We start from the raw sequence: 20798 nt of genomic DNA on the forward strand, positions 1-20798 counted from the left end.
AAATCACAGCAACCTGAAAAGCAAATAGCAATGCAGCAGAGGAACCAAAGCCCACAGAAGTGCAGTGTAGTGCAGTAAGCCAGGCCTTCAGCTCCCATCCTTTTCACTTTACCACAGCAACAAAGGAAGAAAGGAAGGGAAATAAAACCAAGCCCAAACCCTCCCCCCAAACCAGCAGCACCTGCTGTCATCTTTCACAACATCTGAGGTTTGAAGAACTTAATTTCTATTGTTTGGCTTCTTGACTTCAAGTGTTGTTGTGTGACTGCAGGATACAGGACTTGTTCTTTGTTCCTTTATCTAAAAGACCTGCAAAAAGCAGCTCCCCTGTAATATTTGTTTGCCTCTGTAGTTGTTATGCAAGCCAAAGAGTAAAGAAGACAAAAATTTTAATTAGGAAACAACTCTCCACACAGACTTTGTTGGTACAACATAGTTATAAGTACATCTACAAACACATACAGGTTCTTTGGACTATGATTTTTTAAAATATATTTTATATGACAATGCAAACAAATCTGGAAAAAAAACCAAATTACTTCAGACTTATGTAGAGGTAGCTGAACAGTATTCTGTCCAGTGATATGAGAGTATAACTTAAGTTTCATTTCAAGTTCATTACAGTGCACAAAAGGATGTTTTACAAACAAATGGAATATACAAGTCCACAAAACATTTTATTTAAAATGGCTTGATAGATATATTTCTGGCACTCTTGTAACCACATAGCTTGATGGAATTAAATTGGACAAGTATATGGTTCTAAATTAAGACATCTTACACAGATAGTCTTTTGCTCCTCATTTTTGTACTTCTCCCGTTCCTTATCAGGGAATTATAGAAGCTATTACATTGTTTTTGCTACACTTCTGCTCTGTAAACCTTTGTTCTGCAAACTGAATGTAAAGATTAAAAGCTGCATATGTTTTATATTTATAAAATATATGGCTATGACTATTAAAAAGCTCAAGAATGGCAATAACAGAATACAGGCACTTCTATGTGAGGGTTACTTTAGACCTTATGAAAATCCAACATCAGTAAGCACTTCACATGATACCTGGATGAGTAAGTCAATGTAATAGTTCAGGTTTTTATTATCCACCATTTCAATCCTGTCTAAGCAGATTAGTTTCTTTCTTCTTTCAGACAATATTTATTTAGCAAAGTGTTTCAAGAGAGTGACTTTGCTCAAACTACCATTTTGCTATTGCCATAAGACTTCCAGTGATTTACTGGGCTTTGGAAATAAACCCCAGCTCCTAAACTACATGCTGCACTAGTTTCAGTTGTGAATTAAAGGAGAACTAAGGGGTTGAAAAGAGGGATTGTGTTTGTCTGATGTAGGACTTGGGGGAAATGGGGAGCACTACCCTAAGTGCACATAGATCCATGGGGTTTTTATGCACAAAACCCCTCTAGATAAATTTCACTTTCTTTTTTAAATAAGTGTTTGTGAACATGTTCTCCATTCCTAAACATTGCATTTAAATACAACTCCTGTCATTGATTTAAACACCAGTAAAACTTCAGCACCAAGTAGAAATCATTAAAAAGAAAAGTTTTTACAATGAGAACAATCAACTTCCCAGGGAAGTGTTGGATTTCCCAACACTGGACTCTTGTAAGATTTGGCTGGATAGCCTGCTGGACCATCTTGCCTAGACCATGCTTTTGCAAAGAAAAGTTGGACCCGCTGATCCTTGAGGTCTCTTTCAACCTGGGATTCCATGATTGTGTGAAAAGACCATCTAAACCAGAACTCAACTCTATGAAGCTCTTTCTCTACAGAACAGATTAACACAGACCTGCTACATCCAAATCCACTTTTTTTTTTAGATTAAAACAATCTTTGGATTAATAAATCCATGGTTGAGGTGTTCTGTCAGTGAGCAGTGGTGCAGGACAGAAGGACGGGGAGCCACACGTCTGACAGCTGGTATCTCTTATTGCTACACTGTCATGGAAGATAGCAGCACTTAAAGGAATTACAGAAAAAAAGCAAGAGGAACTTTTACAGCTAACACCAGAATGTCACTTAAGACTCAGCATAAAGGCCTATCACACCATTTTATCATTTCATTATTAAAACTACTGAACTACTGTCTAAGCAGCCTATGCATTACCTATGCCCCACAACAATTAATCAATATTTCTGACCACTCAGGAAATGCAAGTTTGAATCATGATTTTTGTTTTGTTGGGTTTTTTGTTTTTACCAGATGAGCAAGACTGGTTATAAAACTGGGTTTGGTGTCTAGAAAAATGTGAGCAGCTTAACTAAAATATTCCCCCAATTAGTACTTTATCTGATCAATGTTATTTCTATAAATAAACTGAAGGTATTTTTAAATCTGTTCAGCTGTTTATTCATGCCTGTGATAAATGTTGCATTTACATCCTTGTACTTATTTATGCAACTAAAAAAATCAGTGGTAGTGTGGCAAAACTAGATTTTTAAAAATTTTAAACATCATTACTGAATCCTTACCATCTCAACATAATGAAGGTTAAGGGTACTCCTTGTCCAGTTTTTCCTGGACAGGTTTGTGCTCTCTAGCATCTGTCTTTCTCAGTATTGGTTTTCATTTCTGATGGAATTTGCAGACTTTAGCCATTAATCTAGGATGTGTGGCCATAGAGCAGCCCCAGCAAGAATGCTACTGTACCTGTACAGTTGGAATTTTGATTTGTTGTGCATATGCAGATCACCTGCTTGCATTACATGCAGTAGGTCCAGTGTTTCCAGGCTGCAGCAAATGCACAGGGTGTTCACGATGCAGGGCATGTACACAAGTCTCTGCTTGGAAATTCTGGCAGCTTTACTCAAGGCTAACAGAAAAGACAATATTCATCTTTAAAATCAAGGATTCTTTCCATGACATCTTTTCTAAAACAACAAAATAGGCAGAATGAGTATGTAGAAGACACAGCATGCAGGATAAAAAAATAATTATATCAGTGAGAAAACAGTTTAAATTAGGTATTTAAGCTCCTTTTCTTACAGATAAGAGTAAGAAAAGTAGAAGCTTTTTTTCCTGTGGGAGCAATATGAGACACTTATGCTCTGCAATAGTACATAATGGTTTGTGGAAGAATTGCATTTAATGCAGTTTCACTTCCAAACAAGTAGAAATCACTTTGTTGACTTATGAACACAAAATGCCACAGCAGGTGTCAGCCACCACCACTTGGTACTGTTCAGAAGATGTAGGTGTTTTTATACATTGTTTACAGCATGCCAAATACCATTCCATGGAGGAAGTGCAGCAATCCAGCAGTATGGAAGGAAGTTACAGCATTTCCAAAGTAGCTCAATGCAAACAGGATACAGATTCCATGTGCACCACAAGGGTGAAACATGTTTGTCTTCCATTTGCTTCTTTGGTACCCTTATAAAAAAGTTCTACAGAATTTAACAAAAGGGGAACAAAGGTAGCTTTATGGAAACTAATTTTAACTAACAAATATTTCTGATGAGATAATGGAAAAACATGCAGAAAAACTACATTAAATCCTACTGCATTTTTCTCATGAAGGCATGAAATGGCAGAGTGCTATCCTGCATAAAAAAACTCAAGGAAATTTATAGCATTCTATAACATTCTCACTTCATTCTAGTTTTTGCCACTGAAAAGGAAAAGAGTAGCTTAGAATAAAAGGCCCAGTTTTGCTCACATTGAAATCAGTGAAAGTCAAAATCAGATGGAGGTAAGAGCAGTCCCAGAAAGTGGTACACTGTAAGCATAAAAGCAGCAAAACAAATATATGAACTGTTTAAAAAAAAATCAAAACCAAGACACTTCCTGTTCTCATTTCTGCTCTATTTTTACCTGCTTTATAGCTAGAAGTAATCACACTAAAATTCACTTGCCTTCCTTGGGAGATAACTATTATTAGCAACACTACCCAATCTCTTAAGAGAAAAGCAATGGCTGGGTAGAGATTTGAAGCTAACAGAAGCCTGAAGGTTGGGGTGAAATAAATAGCATTTATTACAACATATTCCTTCTTATGTGACACAAACTACCCTCTGAGTCCTACAGTTCAAAATAATTCCCCCCTCCCCCTCCCATACACACACTCCAAAGCCAAATCCCACCAAACAGTTAAAAGAAATAAAAACTCAACAGCAACAACAGTTGATGGAAACAAAAAAGAAAAAAAAAAGAAAAAAAAAATCTATGTATTAACCTACAATGAAATGACACCAGTACTTCCAGTTTTCTCTAGGATAAGCCACTTTCCATATATTGCAGCTCTTTCTTCGCAGTTGTTTGTAGCCATTGTCCATTTTTGCAAGAAAGAGTTCAGATAAAAATTCAACTTCAAGTTATTCTGTTCTGTGAAATATTAGGGGTCAGATCCTTCTGTCACCACTAGGGTCAGTTCTCACTGACATCAACCATCAGTACTTGAATCTACCCAAGCACAAACACAAGCTTAAGCAGGTGCTTGACTGTTTGGTTGTATCAGGAACCTCTCCACAAGCATAGCATGAACCTTCAACAGCTGTGCTTGAATTAACTCAGACAATCTGTGTATTCAAAGACTTCAAGGCAGGATGTTTTGGGGGCGTTCTTAAGCTACAGTAGAACTGGGGATGAGTAGAAAAACATTCAAAGTATTTGAACACAAATAACTGAAAAATTATCAAAGCAGTTGCTTGTGCACTGCAAGAATCATCATTTTTGCCCCCAGTCATAAATACAGGGTAAAAACACTATAAATAGAGCAGCTCACTTTCCTTTAGTGAATGAACACATAAATAATATACATTTTGAAACAAAAAAATCATAGTGCAAAAATAAATTATCAAACAGAAGTTGTGAACATTATTTTACACAATGCTATATAAAACCTGAACCATTTGAATAAAAGACTTTGCAGTTCACTGAAATAATGCATTAACCTTAATGTTTCTGCTTCACATTAAACTGCACAGTTTATCCTTTATCCGCTAAAAAATAAAAATAAAATAAATTAAAAAACCCTTAAGATTTTTAAAAGGTTTATGGCAAACAAGATCACTTTTTGTTCTATCACATTTGTTATTAATCTAGCAGTGCAGCGATTGAATACTCGTCTCAGTTCCAAATGGAAACTACTGAAGTATCCATAAACATCCCCTGCTCTTTATAAAGTCATTCTCTTTGAAACTCAGGCTTGAAGCATCCTGACACTCAGATCTGTAAGACATTATTGCAGTGGGGTGAAGTTCCAAGGGCCAGCCTGCAGTCAGGGGTGCAGAGCCCTCACCGTCACCGCGGCCTCGCGCGCGCCATGAAGGTCAGGACGCGCCGGATGCCGCTCAGGCGGTCCCTGAGCGACTTCATGGCCAGGAACGGCAGCTGGGCTCTGTTCTCCAGGGGAAGCACAGCCAGGACCCACCAGCACCAGGCTGGCCCATTGGGGTTAGCCTGCAGTCGGGGGCAAAAAAAGAAATTAGAAGTGAGGATTCATATGGCTGGTAAGGTTTGGGTTTTGAGGATTTAACTCTGAAAACGCAGTTTCAGATAGCAATGTAGCAAGTAGATAATTTCATTGCCAGCCTAGTGGCTTGTGATTACTGGTTGGCTTGAAACAGGTTACAAACAAGTTGCACCTTTCCTAAAAACAGAATGTTAAAGTAGGAGCATTTCTATTACCAGCAACAATTCATAAGCTGAGCTTTCCGGATTTTTAAAAATCTATTTTCTTCCCATGTTATTACTGACCCAGATCTTTTTTATTTCTGTCTCCTCCATACTTTATGACACTACCTCATATTTAGCTCTTGTTGTTATATTCTGTTATTTTAGGACCCCAGCATTTGCAGTCCTTTAACAAAAGTAGCAAGTTTCCAGTTGCCTATTTACTCTCAGTCATTTAACTGGGCAAGTAGAGCAGGCAAAAAGGCAGTTCAGTCTCCTGGGATTAATGCACTGAGATAAATAGTCTCAGAAAGTTATCAACATTAAATATGAACTTTTTCTTTGCAACTGTGCTACCATTGGTGTGTGGCGACAGAATTTAGAGGCTCAGCTTACGTGGGGTAAATGCAGAGTATTCATATTTTCATCTTAAAACACAATGCCTGCCAGCTTATCAGATATCCCTGCTATTTCTGTCCTGAAAAGTTACATAAGCCACTGATTGTGGATACCTGTGGGTCAGGATCCTTAGCTGGCATTGGACCAAAATGACTGAGAATTCGACTTTTGAGTGCTTGCTTGAGGGAGTTAAACCATGTATAGGCCTGATCATAGACAGAGTCATGGAGAACAAGTAATGCAGCATACTCTTGCCCCTGCACCTGGAATGAGAAATGGGAGGGGGAAGGTTACTGTTAGTTCAGTTTGCATGTTGGGGAAGGCATAGGATTTTCAGGATTGGGTAAGGAAAAAGAAAAAAGCATGCCAAAATAGTTCTGGAATAAACAGTGACAGCTTATTTGGTGTTTCCCCTTCTGATGACCCTCCCCTATCCAAATTCTTCACTTTGCCTGTATTCTAAATCAAAATATCTATTTGTAGAATTTGCAGTTTCTGGATTTTCATATGAAAAATCCTTTACACAAATAGCGCACAAAAACAGAAAAAAAAGATTGTGCAAAACTTTAAAAAAGAATTCAGTAGAGCCTCAGAGTAGACAATAATGTCTACTTCCCATTACATACCAAAACCTCTTAAGAATTAATGCAAACAATTTTGAAGGTTATGGTACACCCAATCCTGCTGCTGCTTACCTGAATAGGGATTTTTAAATGGCTTCCATATAAATGGTGTAGGGTTCCCCCTCCACCCTCTTATAAACAGCAGTTATTCTGTCTAGAAGAGCAGTAAGATCTCATCTTGGATTCACTTAGTCTGGTTCTCTGACAAATACCTCCAGGAAACACTCTTCAGTACATGGACAGTGCGTAACAGTGCCTGTGCTAACTAGTATGTGTCCCACCTTAACCATGAGCAGTTATTAAATACCACAAATTTGTTTTATTAGAAACTTCTACCACAAAAGCCTCCCTAAAAACATACATGCTTAGAATTTCACATGTACTGCAGATGAAATATTTCTGAATCTACCTTTTGATCCTCAATGTACTCAATATCTGCTGTATTATATCCATCACGCTGGCTGTGCTGGATCACCTTAAATCTCCTCTTGCCAATGCTGTCTACAACAGAGCGACCATCAGCAAAGAATTCAACATTTCTTATCTCCAGAATGCAGCCGTAATCTGCAAACCTATTGAAAGCAGAACAAAAGCAAGTAAACAAATCTTATTCTCTCCACCCTGAGTTCCACAGAGCTGCCATACAGCCAGTCCCTGCCACAAAGGTATTTACCAATGTCAGCTCATTTCTATTGTTCATAGCACTGACCTGCTGTAGTTCAAATTATTCCACAATTGTTTGCAAAACTATCAGGAAGATTCAGACTGTCTAATCTGATTAATGCTAACTGGATGTTTTGGAATACAGGAAACATCTTATGAAACTGAAAGATACACAGATCAGAAGCAAGCTTTCTCCACAATCCTAACATGTTCAGTCAGTTTGTACAGAAGGACAAGTGCAATTCAGAACATTAGCATTATGGAAGGACTAAGAAATCTATGAAGAAAAAGGTTTTTGCATAATTTCAGCAGGTTTTACTTTGCAGGTGGATATTTTCTACTCTTCACAGAGTAAACATACCCAGTAAGTTTATAGCATAAAAAGAAGGAAGAAAAGCTAAATAGAGAGTCAAACATTGAATTCAAATAACCTAAGACTGACTGTAAATGGCTCAACGTAAATGCTCAGCCAGTCCTTACGAAGGTACTGTTATACCTCTGCAGCCTCCACTATAAATATACAAAGGATATAAACATATCCTATAATTTAAGGAAATTTAGCCCAAGAACACATCTTACTGCCATTTTGATTTCTTGCGCCAAAACACCCAGCAGATTTAAAAGCAGGAGAAAAATACACTTTTTTTCATATATTACAGGAGGTCTGCAGCTCAGTCACATGTGACACACATTCAGTTATGAGTGTTTTGAGAGAACAGACCATCATATTAGTCAGAGTTCAAGAGAAAAATTTCTGTCTCCTCAATGTCTTTAACGTGCAGGATCAGGAAGACACTTTCTCTACTGGAAAACTAGACAGGTATGACAGCCACGGATCTTTCTGCACCTCTCCACTGGCTCCAGACTAAGAGGGTGCCTCTTAGGGTGCCTCATGGTCCAAGCTCTTCACTCACCCCTTGAGAGGGTCGCTGATGCACATCCCAAACTGTTTGGTGCCTGTCTCCATGCACCTCCGGATCATCAGCCGGTAGCACGGCTCGAAGATGTGCAAAGGACATGGGACTGTAGGATAGGCCATTGTGCACACAAATATGGGAACATTCTTATTTAGGCTGTAAGAAAGAAAGGAAAAATCAGATCTGATGTTTTACCAAACTACTGACACAAGTCTCACATTGTTTAAAATTATGACATCTTTAAATAGAAATTATAGCATCTTTAGAATAAAATCCTTAATGGAATAAAGAAAGCTAAAATTATTGGTAAAAGCTTAATTCCATTCTTACAGGAATAGTAAAAGCAAAAATTATTTTCCCTTTAACTGACTAAATACTCTAGAAAATTATATACCACTTAATAACAGACAGTTTTTTCACTAAGCTTTCTGGATTTGCTTGTGAAAGCGTTATTGAATCTCTGGTATTGCTTACATTTATTTTATTTCCCTTAATCCCATTCCTTCCCTATCCAGTATATTCCAAACCCCATCCTGTCAGACTGCTTCTCACTCTGTCCCTTTTATAGAGGTCCACTGAAAGCAGACATTGCTTTGTACTTTGTTTATAAAGCAACTTCTGGATTTCTTCTACTTCTCTTTATTCTTTAGCACAGTGTCTAGTTTTTATGCTCACTCAAGCACAATTTCCCCTGGACCCTGTTCTCTGAAATCACATGGTACAGAGAAAGAAGCTCCATCAGCATCTCAGCTCGTGTTCCACAGCAGCCAGAGCCACTCACAGCCAGCAGCAGCAGAATTAGAGATGGGATTTTACATAAATGGATTACATACTTGGAAAGCTCTGCTATTTCCTCTTCATAAATCTTTCTCCTTTCAGTGAGTTCTTCTGGAAGATATCTGGCTATTAGCTCCTCCATTAGCACTGTTTTGCAGTATTTCCTCATAGCCAAGCACTGCAGTAAGAACACACACAAGCAGTTAGAGAGAATATCCAGCACTTCACAGTGTTTTGGTGCCTGTGCAAAGGGCATCACCCCATTTTCTGATGTCTGTGAGTCTACCATGTCTCAAACTTGCCACTGAAGAGTTGTTTTCTTTTAACTGTTCCCTGTGTTACAGACATTCACTTAGGAAATCTGTAAAGCCAAAATCACCTACAGATTTTCTAAGCACAGGCCTGATCCTAAGGTTTGAACAGAGACTAGCCAAGCCTGGCAACTCACAAGAGCATTTTAAAAGTCACCTTCTTCTTGAGTTAAGAAATATTTATTTTGTGTTGGGAAATATCAAGGCTGTCTGAAGGTGAAGTGGTCCCTATCACTTCCACTTGAACTTATGCTGAAAAAATCTGAGAATTACCTCTGAGAGCCCTTCCTTGCACAGGGGACATTTTGGGTTGTGATCCAGGCACCTCTCCAGACATTTGAGACAGAAGGTGTGTCCACAAGGTGTAGTGACAGGTTCATAGAAGAGCCTGGATTGGAAAATCCAAGAGCAAAAAGACAACAATATCGTGTACTAAAGTAAAAGAAAAAAGTTGCTACCAAAAAAACCCTGAATTCATTCACTAACTCAACTACTGACTACTACAGGGATGAAGTCGCTTCTTGCTTTTAATTTCTCCAACCAACTTTTGTATTTATTCAGCCTACAGACTTTGTTATTGCCACCCAACATGAAAGGCAGCCCATGAACTCCGACTTCAGTGAATGTGAGGGACAATATTGTCACAAACTTCCAACAAGCCAGCATTTAATTTTCCCCTGTGTGAGCAATAAACAGACCCAGAAGTTGGATCATCTGACTTCACTAATGAAATTGAGCAATACTTCCACAACTATTACTGAAATTTTGTGATTACTGGTATGTGTAGAGCTAAGCACAAAATACCTATCTGCAGTAATAGCCCACATGAGTAATTACAATATACTGGGACTTGGCATGATTCTATTATTGCCAGTTCTAATGGGTATTTTTTTCTTTTAGTAGAGTTTTTAACCTTCAAGGGACTGCTTTTCTGGAAAATGAGTGACAGGAGGTTCATGTTTTATCTGGAAGAATATTTCAATATATAAGGCCAGGTCTTCAAAATATCATGGTACCTATTCTTTACCCATTTCAAGGACCTCTATGACACTTATTTTCATGTAAAGATTTTTTCCTTATTATGATTATGTAATACTGCAAAGTCATGTTTCCTTGTCAATAAAGACCTTAAGGAGATGTAAATAATACAGAAGTTTTTTTAAAAATAGAAACCATTCAAATCTAGAAACTAAATTATCTGGAATATACTGTATTTTATAACATACTGTCTGAACATTTTAAGGTCTTAAATACTACTCTCATTATAATTTAAGTGAATTAATTTTTCTTAAAAGTATCAGTTTATCAAAACAGTACACTATGTTCTGTTAAATGTGGAAATTAAAACACGTAAACCCACGTTTATTAGCATCTTTGACAAGATGAGTGTATTTAAGAATGCAATTGGCTTTTAACAAGACTGCTATAGAGAGCTCATTAAATGTCATTAGTTACTAAAAACATTGACATTTAAGCAATGGAACATATGAAATAGTATCTAAAATGCCACACCTATATTATTGCAACTTGATGGTGTAATTGAAATCGCTTGTTAACTGTTTCATGAACAAAACCTCACTTAAACTGTGTGAAACACTGAATTCTACCCCATGTTCCAGTAAGCACTGCATTGCATATGTAATTACTTGGTGGGGACTGACTTCATCTGAAACGTAGCACAAAGACAAGACACTTCTCTTAAGATTCCTGAGCCTGCCCTAGCTCCAACAAAAGCCAGCAGCAGCTTTTCCTAACTACTCTAAGAGGACCTGGACAAGCTCCATGACTTGCAGAAAGAAACACTACATACCAAGACTTGCCACGACACTATTTTGAGCTACTGTAACACAGAAACAAAGCTGCTGCAGAATAATGCTCCTTCTTTTCTCACTAGTACCTTGCTTTGACTACTTTGTATTTTCTGCTTGCTGCTGGAGCAAAGGTAGATCAATAACATTTTTGCCACTCCATCAGATAAACAGGTTAATAACAGCTCCTGCAGTTAATTGTGAGCAGGTCAGTAGGTTACTAGGTAATTAGTCCAAAGCATTCAGGAACCAAAACCCCAAAAGGCTTCTGAAGAACATGGCAGGAAGTAATTATAATGGGTCTGCATAAATAACCAGAAAGATCTTAGGAGAGCTTTCCTGAGCACAAGCCCTCCTTGTGCAGTGATGTTACAAAGCCAACATCCTTCTGAAGGCAAAGCCTGCATTTGGGACTACAATTCCAGGCACTTCACCTATACCATCCCCTATTCTATAAGGGAAACAGTAATCCTTGGGATAATTCCTTTACAAATGTATTGTAGTCTGGCTGTTTCTGATTTAACAGAGGATGGGAAAGTAGGATGAATTATTTTTATTTAAAACATCTGAAAAATGCTTTGTGGACACGATGAATCAAGCAGAATCACTAAACCATCTAAGACTAATTGTGTGGCTTTCTGTTAGAGGAAAGTTTTGCTCTTTGCATTATTGAGTGTTTTGACAGCTGCACAAACTTTTGGAACATATTTCAGCTGTAGACAGGCAGAGGGAGAGGGGGCAGATCTGATTTATTCCAAGCAGAAGCAAATTAGACAATACAGCAGTTGGTCCTCAAAGATTTCAGTTTGTCTGAAACAAATTGAAGCCTCCTCCTCTGCATACAAACAACAAAATCCAGATTTCTCAAAACACAAGCCTTCAGAAGTAAATCCCCAAAGAGGCTATCTTCTATTTAACAATTTTAAAATACTGTGCAAAACAAACCCCAACATGCATTATAGATAAATCTGGGTCATTAAAAAAACCAAACACCAACCAACACCCCCTACAGCAAGTGAAACCTTCCCAATATTTCTAAGTCACTAAAACCCCCCCACATAACATATTTGCCAAAGTGAAAATGTTTTGTACAAAACAAGTAGTAAAATAGATGCAGTTGGCAACTCCTACTTGTTTTACCAAGCCATTGCTGTTCCCAAGGAAAACTGTTGTTTTATTAAAAATTTTCTTTACTGGAAGAAGAAATCTTCAAGCAAATGGAGTGACTGCCTCAGTAAAGTGAGGAACAGATCTCAAGCAAGAGTTAAAACATACTCTTAACTTACGAGATCCACCTGTTGCAATAGCAGCAACACAGTACTTCACATGCAAACTCAGACTATTCACTGGAGGTGGTCTCTTTAGGTATTTTGTGCTTTTCTGACAAAAAAAAACCTCTACAAATTCCCAGGTGAGAGCTGTGGGTTTGTGCACTGTGTCAGTGGTGAGAGCAAACCTTCCAGACACTTCTCTTACATGCTTAACCCCCGTGTGACTTTGTGTGCCCTTTCCAAAGCAATCACTAGCCCAGACAAGACCAAAGAGTCCCCATTCATCAACAGTGCTCAGAACCAAAGGTCTAAAAATGCATCACAGGAGTAACAATCACAGTAAAAACTAATTTCATATCACAGGCAAAAATAAGTACTAAGCAAGCTAGAAAATCTCTAGGTCATAAAAGGGAGGAAAATACAGCTGGAAAGCTATAGATATCTGTGAGAAAAGAACACACCTCATACACAGGGAGCAGTCCAAATCTGATGGATCCACAACTTCAAATGGAATATGTTGTCCAGTACTATTTTCCCTAATATCAACTATGTCTATCAATAAGAAGAAAAAATAAATGTAGTTGAACAGAACCATGCAAGCACAATGCCATCTCATGTATTTACACCAGCATCTGATATTTAAATGTGTGTTGTATATACTTGCAACTCACTGAACTATGAAGCATCATTAGAGTAATTTCTAGGCAAAGCCTCAAATTCAGCCTTGGCACAAATCAGCACATCTCCCCTTAATTTTGGTCACATTATACCCACTTACAGAGGGATCAATCTGGCCTTGCATTAGCAATCAATGTCAAAACACTTTTTGTTAGTGCTGAAAGTCTAAAGCAAGACAAATTCTTCTCTCATACCATTGTGAATACATCCCACAGCATGAAAACAAGGCCAGGTACCAAGAAAAAAAATAGATGTTGTTCTTTTAAACTTTTAGAATTATTATAGAAAGTGCTAAGACCATGTGCAACACTGGTGTTCTTTAAAATATTCAGAGCTCTGCTGAGAAAAGCACATGACCCAACCTTCTTTGCCCCTATTTATTTATTATATTTATTCCCTTTTTCTCTGTATCCACAGTAAAGCTTCCACAACCTGCATGCCTTGATTAGACAAAAGAGAAAATATAAAAGGCAAAGTGGAATTTGGTTCCTCTTTGTCTGAATCTTACAGAAGAAAAGATTCCATGGGTGGCACGCCATGGAACCTGTCCTGTAATTAAACATACCTTTCTTCATCAGTTTGCAGGGCACCTCAGAATTTCGCATCTCCTCTGAGCAGCACTTCCTTTTCAGGAGGCTGCATTTCTCAGAGAGGAGAAAAGTAGACTCTGGCATGGAGGTGAATTTGTTCTCCTCCTCTGAGCAGTCCTTTTTGCTCTCTGTAATTTGTATAGATTTCCTCAAACTACCAGAAGTAGTTACATTTGGTTCCTCTTGAATGGAAAAACCCTTTTTCTGTTCCACATTGACCTGTGTGAAGAGAGGACTGACATTAGACCAATCTTCCAACAACTTGGTAAGGAAAAACCCAACCTGTCAAAAATCTTTAGTATTATAGCTCACAAGGAAGGACTTTGTAGGTCAAGAAACAAGAGTATGAAAATTGCTAATCCTAATTAAAAAAAACTTAAACCCCAAAAAGCAAACAACCAACAAACTTTATTTCCCCTCCCCACCACTGAGTGGTTTTAGCCCTTTTGTGTGGCTTTGAAGCTCAAAGGTTGTGAAAGTGGATTCAGGCAGAAATATGGCTAGATCTCATGTTAAATATATTATCACTGAACCTATGGGAAAGTGCATATTGTTTACATCATGGTGATGGTACCACCTATAGGAAAAGCAAAACAATTCAGTTCATTTTAAGGAAGCAGTAAACACACACAAAATTTATAAGAGAGAAAATGCCCAGAGCTTCCTCTGGCAAGGCAGATTCCTTTCACAGAGGATAAACCATTCAGGGTTTATTCTGTTATGGCCACAGGACATCCTGTGAGCAGCCACTGCACAGGACATCACCTGTCAGCTTTGTAACATCACCTCCCTGGATGGACCCAAACCAGACACTGGATTGTAATGTGTAACATGCAGGAAGATGAGTGAATTCTCCCTTGAATGGTTTTGTGAAAGTCATGCAAAAGGGTTTCTTGCCAGAATATCCTAACAGCCTTTCCATGGGACAATGCCACTGATTGTTTCTTATCAGTCTCAACAATGCAGCTAAAACCTACCACCTCTGTTTGTAAAGAACTAGCCAAGTTTTCTCCTAAATATACAATATATGCAAACCCCATCGCGAAGTTCAGGTCTCAGTGAAGCAGAAGTGATCTTTACAAAGCTATGAATGTAAACTTCTCCAGCCCTTAACAAAACTACAGCTGCAAAACCAAAGTTATGAAGTAGCTAAAATATCTTATGTAGCTGTACAATAACCTCTAAGTATTGTACAGACTGAGGATAGAATGACTTCGTTACTGGCATCACCAGCTATAGCTCAAGTTGAAGCTGTAGATTTTAGCATTTCACAGTTTTTGAGGGCATCTTAATCCAATCTACAGAGGCCCCTTTCACTACCAACTACTTGAAAGACCTAAAAACAATTACAGGAGAAGAACCCACTCAATTCTGACATAAAATTTATCAGAACAGAGGACTTCTGTTAAAGACAAAAAGTCAAATAAGGAGACTTCAGTAAATTCACACTGTTTTGTATGTGCTGAAACTCAGTAAAAATTTAAGAAAATGTATCCTCCTGTCTCCCAGAGGCAAAAAGGAGAGAAGGCTTCCCAATGTGAACACAAAACAAACAACAAATTAAGAACCACACATCAGACTTGATCTTTACCTTGAGCAACCTTTGTAGGTTATGGCTGGTGCCTCCAGATCCCACTGAATTTAGGAGATTCCCCTTTAATCTAGAGTGATGTGACAACAGCTGCAGGATATCGGGTAAGTGTTCCTGAGCATTTCCCGGGATGAGTGAAAACAAACTAAGTAGAAGCTGTGATATAAAACAGAACACTTCACTGCTTAGTTCCTTCCTTGCAACCTCTACATGAAAAAGCAAGTAAGGGAATAGCTGAAAGAAGCATCCAGGATTTTGTTAAAACCATTTAAAGAGCCCTTTAAACTAGGGTAGGAACAAAAAGTGCAAGAGCTAATGCAATACAGGCCAAACAGACAGCAAGAAACAATTTCAGAGTTAAACAAGCCCACAGAGTTATTAACCATTCTCTGTGATGTGACACACACATGCCTTTGTCCTCTTTGTCCTGCAGTTCAGGGCTCACCAGAAATTGTTAACATCTTTCTTAAATGTTTTTAGGTGGTTGTTTTGGTTTTTGGGTGTGTTTTTTTTTTGTTTTTTTTTTTTTTTTTTTTTTTTTTTTTTTTTTTGTTGCATATCATCTTTCAGTGGAGTTTAGTACAGAAAGCACTCATCTCACAGGTTTAATCCAAGATCAGTTGGGTTAATGTGTCTGATATTGTAAACTGTAGCTATTTTTAATTCACTTATGTGAGAATACAAAAAAGGTAGGCAGTAGAAAAATGCCATTTTTTCATTTTCTATGAGAAAATAAGTGACTCTGTTTCAAGTAGCAGCTTGAAGCCTCTTGTATGGCATAGATTATCAGATGAATATTTAAGGAAAGAAACAGACCTGAATAGAAGATTCACACTTCAAAAACTAATTTCAACATACTACTGAGGTGATCCTGCTGATGCCTGAGGAAGCCACATGACAGCTGAGATTTCTATTTAAAGCCGAAAAGGATTTCACAGGATCACACTATGTCCAAACTAACACAGGCAGACAGTTAATTCAAGTAGAACATCACAACTGCACCCAAAGAATTTGGTAAAACCTGGTATGTCACTGTTATGTGACCAGCCTTGGAAATGACCCAGTAAAATATTGCATCATGGATGAACTCTGTGTCTGATGAGTGCACAAGTAATTCTTTCAGTCATAAGAAGCCTAGTTTTTCTCAGAACCCCACTGCTCAGAAATTAAATGTCTTGGAAACGGCTATTTGGAGTCAGAATTCAGAAACATATCTGTTTGTTTCTGGTCTTTTTGCTCTAGTGCACAGAAAGTCTTCCAGCATGACTGTGAGCACAAATCATGACATAATGACAATGAAAGACTGCATGCAACCCACTGGGGGAAAAAGCAAACAAAGCCTTCAAACATCAGTGACAAAAATGTCCTCAGAGGCTGAAATCTCAACCATAGAAAAAATGAGATAGAAATTTGATTTCACTGCAACCATTCAGCTTATACTCTGCTACCTTTGTGAATAGAGTTTTACTGTAGGAATTCTACTGTGCTTAGAAAGCCTTATGTGCTACAAAACATAGAAACCTTAATGTTCCCATCCCACCAGTAATTGAGAATGGCATAAATACATGCCATAAAGGAAAATAAAACTATTATATTTTTATTACCATAAGTAATCACTACAACGCTGAGCCTTTTAACTACGACAACAACAACAAAAAAAAATCATCAGATGTCAAAATACTGATTTACAGGATATCAGAAGTTTGAGGGGTGGGCAAAACAGCAGTATTCACAAAAGCCATATAAGAATTATTACACATTGTAGGTTGCATCTGAAGAAAGCCTCACTGCAGATCCATTTTTTTGCTTATTTAGCATTAATTATTAGCAACCCTAAAAATCTATTTAAAACTGCTCTTCCTTTGTTGACTGCTTCCTCCTTCACACCTCCTGCACGCACTGACACTCGGGCAGCATGACTGGCAGTAGGAAGGAAGCTGCTGCTCCCAAGTGGAGTTTAATGAGTGCTGCGTGTTGTGTTCTGCCAGTCACTGGCCTGATACATCCTTCAATAGCAACTCCCCCTCTTCTGCACTCCAGCACTGGGAATAGATTGCCAGGCTAGGAATCAATTAGAAATTTGAGAAACACAATAGTCTGTGGGTGGCAATTATTAACAATTCAGTTTTCCTTCAAATTTTTTGTAACTGTTTCCATTGAATGGCTGCTGAGTATATTTTCTTGCTACCTTCCTATCTTCAGATCAGCAGTACACAACTCAAATGTGAACAACAGTCTGGATTTGTATCTCCACCCAGCTCTCTGCAGTAATGAGAGAGAGGAAAAGAAAAAAAATCATATCCTCCTTTAAAAGAGGCCCCTGAAAACAATTGTGCAGATCCAGACGATTTAGGGAACTCACCTTTTGTGCCTCAGACTTGGCTGTCTTGTTCCCAGTATCTAGAGCAAGGCAGAATAGAAACTCCCTTAAAGCTTCTTCTGTTTTCCCCAGATTAGCTAATGCTTGTCCTTTCCTTAGGTGACCCTGCAAGGAAACACATCCACAGCTGCAGCTTTTGTCACGAGAATAAGCAATAAAACCACAGTGAAAGTACAAAAGATCTTCCTGAAGAAGAAAAAGTTAGACAGGAAAAATCACTATAACCATGCCTTACACCTAGACACCACCAGTGCCTGGGAATCTAAACACAAGAGTCCTGAAATCTACAAGCATAAACAGGATATTCTTCCACTCGTGCAAGTATGATTATCACAGCACCTGAGCCCAAGTGATATTTGAAACACCTAATTCCCCCCTACATCCACCTTCTAAAATAGTCATTTTGTCCTTAGCATTCAAGTTTTAGAGAGTTCACAAAATTGATATTCATCCAAGTCAAAGATAACAGCTATGGCTCATTCTCCAGGACTAGCACTCTCTTTCTTCACCCCAGGAAGCTCAAGAATATAATGGTTAAATGTCTGCAAATTGCAGGAGTCCAAAAGTTACAGGACTTAAAGCCTCCCTCAGATTCCACTGTCTGACCATTCTAACCATTTCAGGGCACTATCAAGGTTTTAAAAAAGTAACTGGAGTCAGAACTTACTTTCAACCAGTATGGCTGGAGCCTGCACGCCGTTTCTGCATCGTGCAATGCATCTTCACAAGCTTTCAAAGTGGAGTTAATCTGGGACCGGTTGCTATATAGTAAGTGGTCATTTGGAGCTGTAGGAAATAGAAAAAGTGATTGATTAGGTAAAAAGAAATTAGTTACATAAGCTTTATTCCTTAATTTTTATTTTGTTTTAAAACACATGCTGGTGCTTCCAAGTTGCACAAAACCACAAAACATGGAGTTTTTAAATAACTATGTACTAAATTAAATCTGGAAACCTCTTTGGGCAACTCCAGACAAAATGCCATCTACGTCTTATATAACTGCAGAGAACATTGCATAAATAAATGCTGAGACACTCACACAATAAATTACCAGCACTGACTGAGGATCAGATGGTTGGTAGAGACACACAGGAGAAATTTAAGACAGCAGGAGGAATGCTGTCATACTGTAGGGAGGAGTTTCAAAATTAGTAGCATCAAAGTTTTTAAGTGATAAATTAGGGTCTTTTCATATCAGAGCTCAACACATGGGAAAAGAAGGGACAGCATGAAGAATCAGGTAGCATTACAATGATCACCGAGTTACACCCACTGCAGCACGGAGACACAGCGTGTGCTGGGAGAAGGCTGGGCACTTTTCTCGGGAACATTTTCATTCAAGTGAAACGCTTCCCTATAATACCTTGTCTTTAACTTCTACTTAGTACTTGCACCGTGAGTCACTTTTCCTCAAACTGCATGAAAAGGACCGCATCAAAAGTTCTCCCTGCGCAGCCCCGCGGGCGCTTCCCGGCGATGGGGAGGGAGCGCGGGGCCGGGCCGGCCGGGGGTGCGGGACACGCCCGCCGCCCGGACACGCATCCCCGCGCTGGGCTGCGAGCGGCTGCTCCGCGCCGGGGGCTGCTCGGAGGGGATCCCCCGCCCGGAGCCCTTCCCGGGGCGCGGCGGGATGCCCAGGGCGCGGCGCTCCGCTCCCCCCCGGCTCCGCCGGTTACACAACGGCGCCGGCCGGGGGGAGCCCAGCCGGACCGCAGGCTCGGGCTTACGCAACCGCTGCTCTCCTGACCCAGTTTCACCGGGGGCCAAAGAGCCGAGACCCCTCCCTGGGGCTCCCCTCCAGGGCCCTCCGGACACCCGCCCCAGGACACGGCCCGGGGAGCCGGCGGCGAGCGGGAGCGCGTCCCCGGCACACTCCCGGACACCGGGGTATCGCCGGCCGAGCCCAGGGCTCGGCGGGACGAGAGCCGCCGGAGAGGCGGAGATCCCCGGCCGGTGGAAAGTTATCTCTCCCCCGGCGCGGAGCCGGGGACCAGCACCAGGGAGAGGGAGCCCTTACCTAGGCTGACCGCTTCGTTGTACTTCTGCAGGGCGGCTTGGAGCTTCTTCTCCTTGTAGAGGAGGTTCCCTTCGTGCCGGAGCTGCGAAGCCTTCACTTGGCAGGGGAACCACTTGGTCAGCAGGTTGCTGAGGATGACATTGACCCGCAGGAGCTGCCCGGCCGCCGCGCCGCCCGCCTCCTTGCACAGGACGCAGCGAGGCTCGGGCGCCCGGTCCCTCTCCAGGCACTTTTTGCAGAACGTGTGTCCGCAAGGCAAGGAAACGGGCTCGAAGAGGAAGCCCTGGCATTTGCGGCACCTGAAGACGTCCCACTCGCGGGGTGCCGCGGGCTGCCCGGCGGCGGGCAGTCCCTCTTTGATCCGGACGCTCTGCGCCAGGCACTCCACCAGCTTCTCCAGCTGCTCGGCGCGCAGCTGCTGGTGGCGGGACGCCAGCTGGTACAGCGGCAGCGCCTCGTGCAGCCGCCCGCCGAAGGCCAGCGCGTCCGCCCGCCCGAGCAGCACCTGCCACTCGGGCCCCAGGCCGCCGCCGGGCGCCTCCAAGTTCTGCGCCTGCAGAGCCCCGGCCGCCAGCTGCAGCACCAGCTGGGGCTCGGGGCGCGGCGGCAGGTGCGAGCCCATGGCGACGGCTCTAGCGCGGCGGGCGGCGCGGGACGCCGTGAGGCGTGAGGGGCCGCCTCGCTCCGGCCCGGGGCTAGCTGCTCGCACCGTGAGGCGTGAGGGGCCGCCCCGCTCCGGCCCCGGAGCTAGCCGCTCGCACCGTGAGGCGTGAGAGGCCGCCTCGCTCCGGCCCCGGGGCTCGCCGCCCTCCCGGGAGGGCTCCTCCGCCCCCTCGGACACCCCGTCCCGCCGGCGCTTCCCCCTGCGCGGCGGGTTTGAGCGGAGGGCTGGGCTGCCGGCACACCGGGCGCGGAGTTCGGTGTGACCCGCCGGTCTGCACGGGCGCCTCGGTGGGACGAGGAATTCGCTCCAGGGTTCGGTGTTTTGGTACCTCCGGTAATGCGAAAGACACATCGGCTCCCAGTGGTTTTGAAAAGCGAGAATGCCATTTCCTGCTAGAACTGGAATTGCGAAGCTTTGTAGCTGCACAGTTAATCATTCTCTTTACGGGAATATACGGAGTAGTGAAGCTGTTTTAA

General features: G+C 41.0%; 1 protein-coding gene across 2 annotated transcripts; it reads right to left on the reverse strand.

Moving 5' to 3' along the window:
• Positions 1 to 418: 418 nt before the first annotated feature.
• Positions 419 to 20319, reverse strand: LONRF3 (LON peptidase N-terminal domain and ring finger 3). Of its 2 annotated transcripts, XM_041396774.1 has the most exons (12): positions 19659 to 20319; positions 18309 to 18427; positions 17624 to 17746; positions 15262 to 15417; positions 13646 to 13889; positions 12864 to 12954; positions 9597 to 9711; positions 9069 to 9190; positions 8233 to 8391; positions 7065 to 7227; positions 6146 to 6295; positions 419 to 5420 (listed from the first exon to the last, which is right to left on the reverse strand). In XM_041396774.1, exons 1-12 carry the CDS (start codon positions 20278 to 20280, stop codon positions 5262 to 5264), a joined length of 2223 nt encoding a protein of 740 aa, XP_041252708.1. In that variant the 5' UTR covers positions 20281 to 20319; the 3' UTR covers positions 419 to 5261. The 2 variants fall into 2 exon arrangements, with proteins under 2 accessions (XP_041252708.1, XP_041252709.1); XM_041396775.1 differs by lacking the exon at positions 15262 to 15417.
• Positions 20320 to 20798: the final 479 nt, after the last annotated feature.

This window comes from Onychostruthus taczanowskii, unplaced genomic scaffold, assembly GCF_017590055.1.
Source record: "Onychostruthus taczanowskii isolate IOZ18803 unplaced genomic scaffold, ASM1759005v1 scaffold13, whole genome shotgun sequence".
Classification (NCBI taxonomy): domain Eukaryota; kingdom Metazoa; phylum Chordata; class Aves; order Passeriformes; family Passeridae; genus Onychostruthus; species Onychostruthus taczanowskii.

Excerpts from the sequence above, each read along its gene's own strand:
- LONRF3 (XM_041396774.1), bottom strand. The coding sequence starts at position 20,280 with ATGGGCTCGCACCTGCCGCCGCGCCCCGAGCCCCAGCTGGTGCTGCAG. Across the intron at positions 17,747-18,308 it reads TCCAGCCATACTGGTTGAAA|GGTCACCTAAGGAAAGGACA; the intron begins GTAAGTTCTGAC and ends GTTTCCTTGCAG. Across the intron at positions 9,191-9,596 it reads GCAAGGAAGGGCTCTCAGAG|TGCTTGGCTATGAGGAAATA; the intron begins GTAATTCTCAGA and ends TTCTTACTGCAG.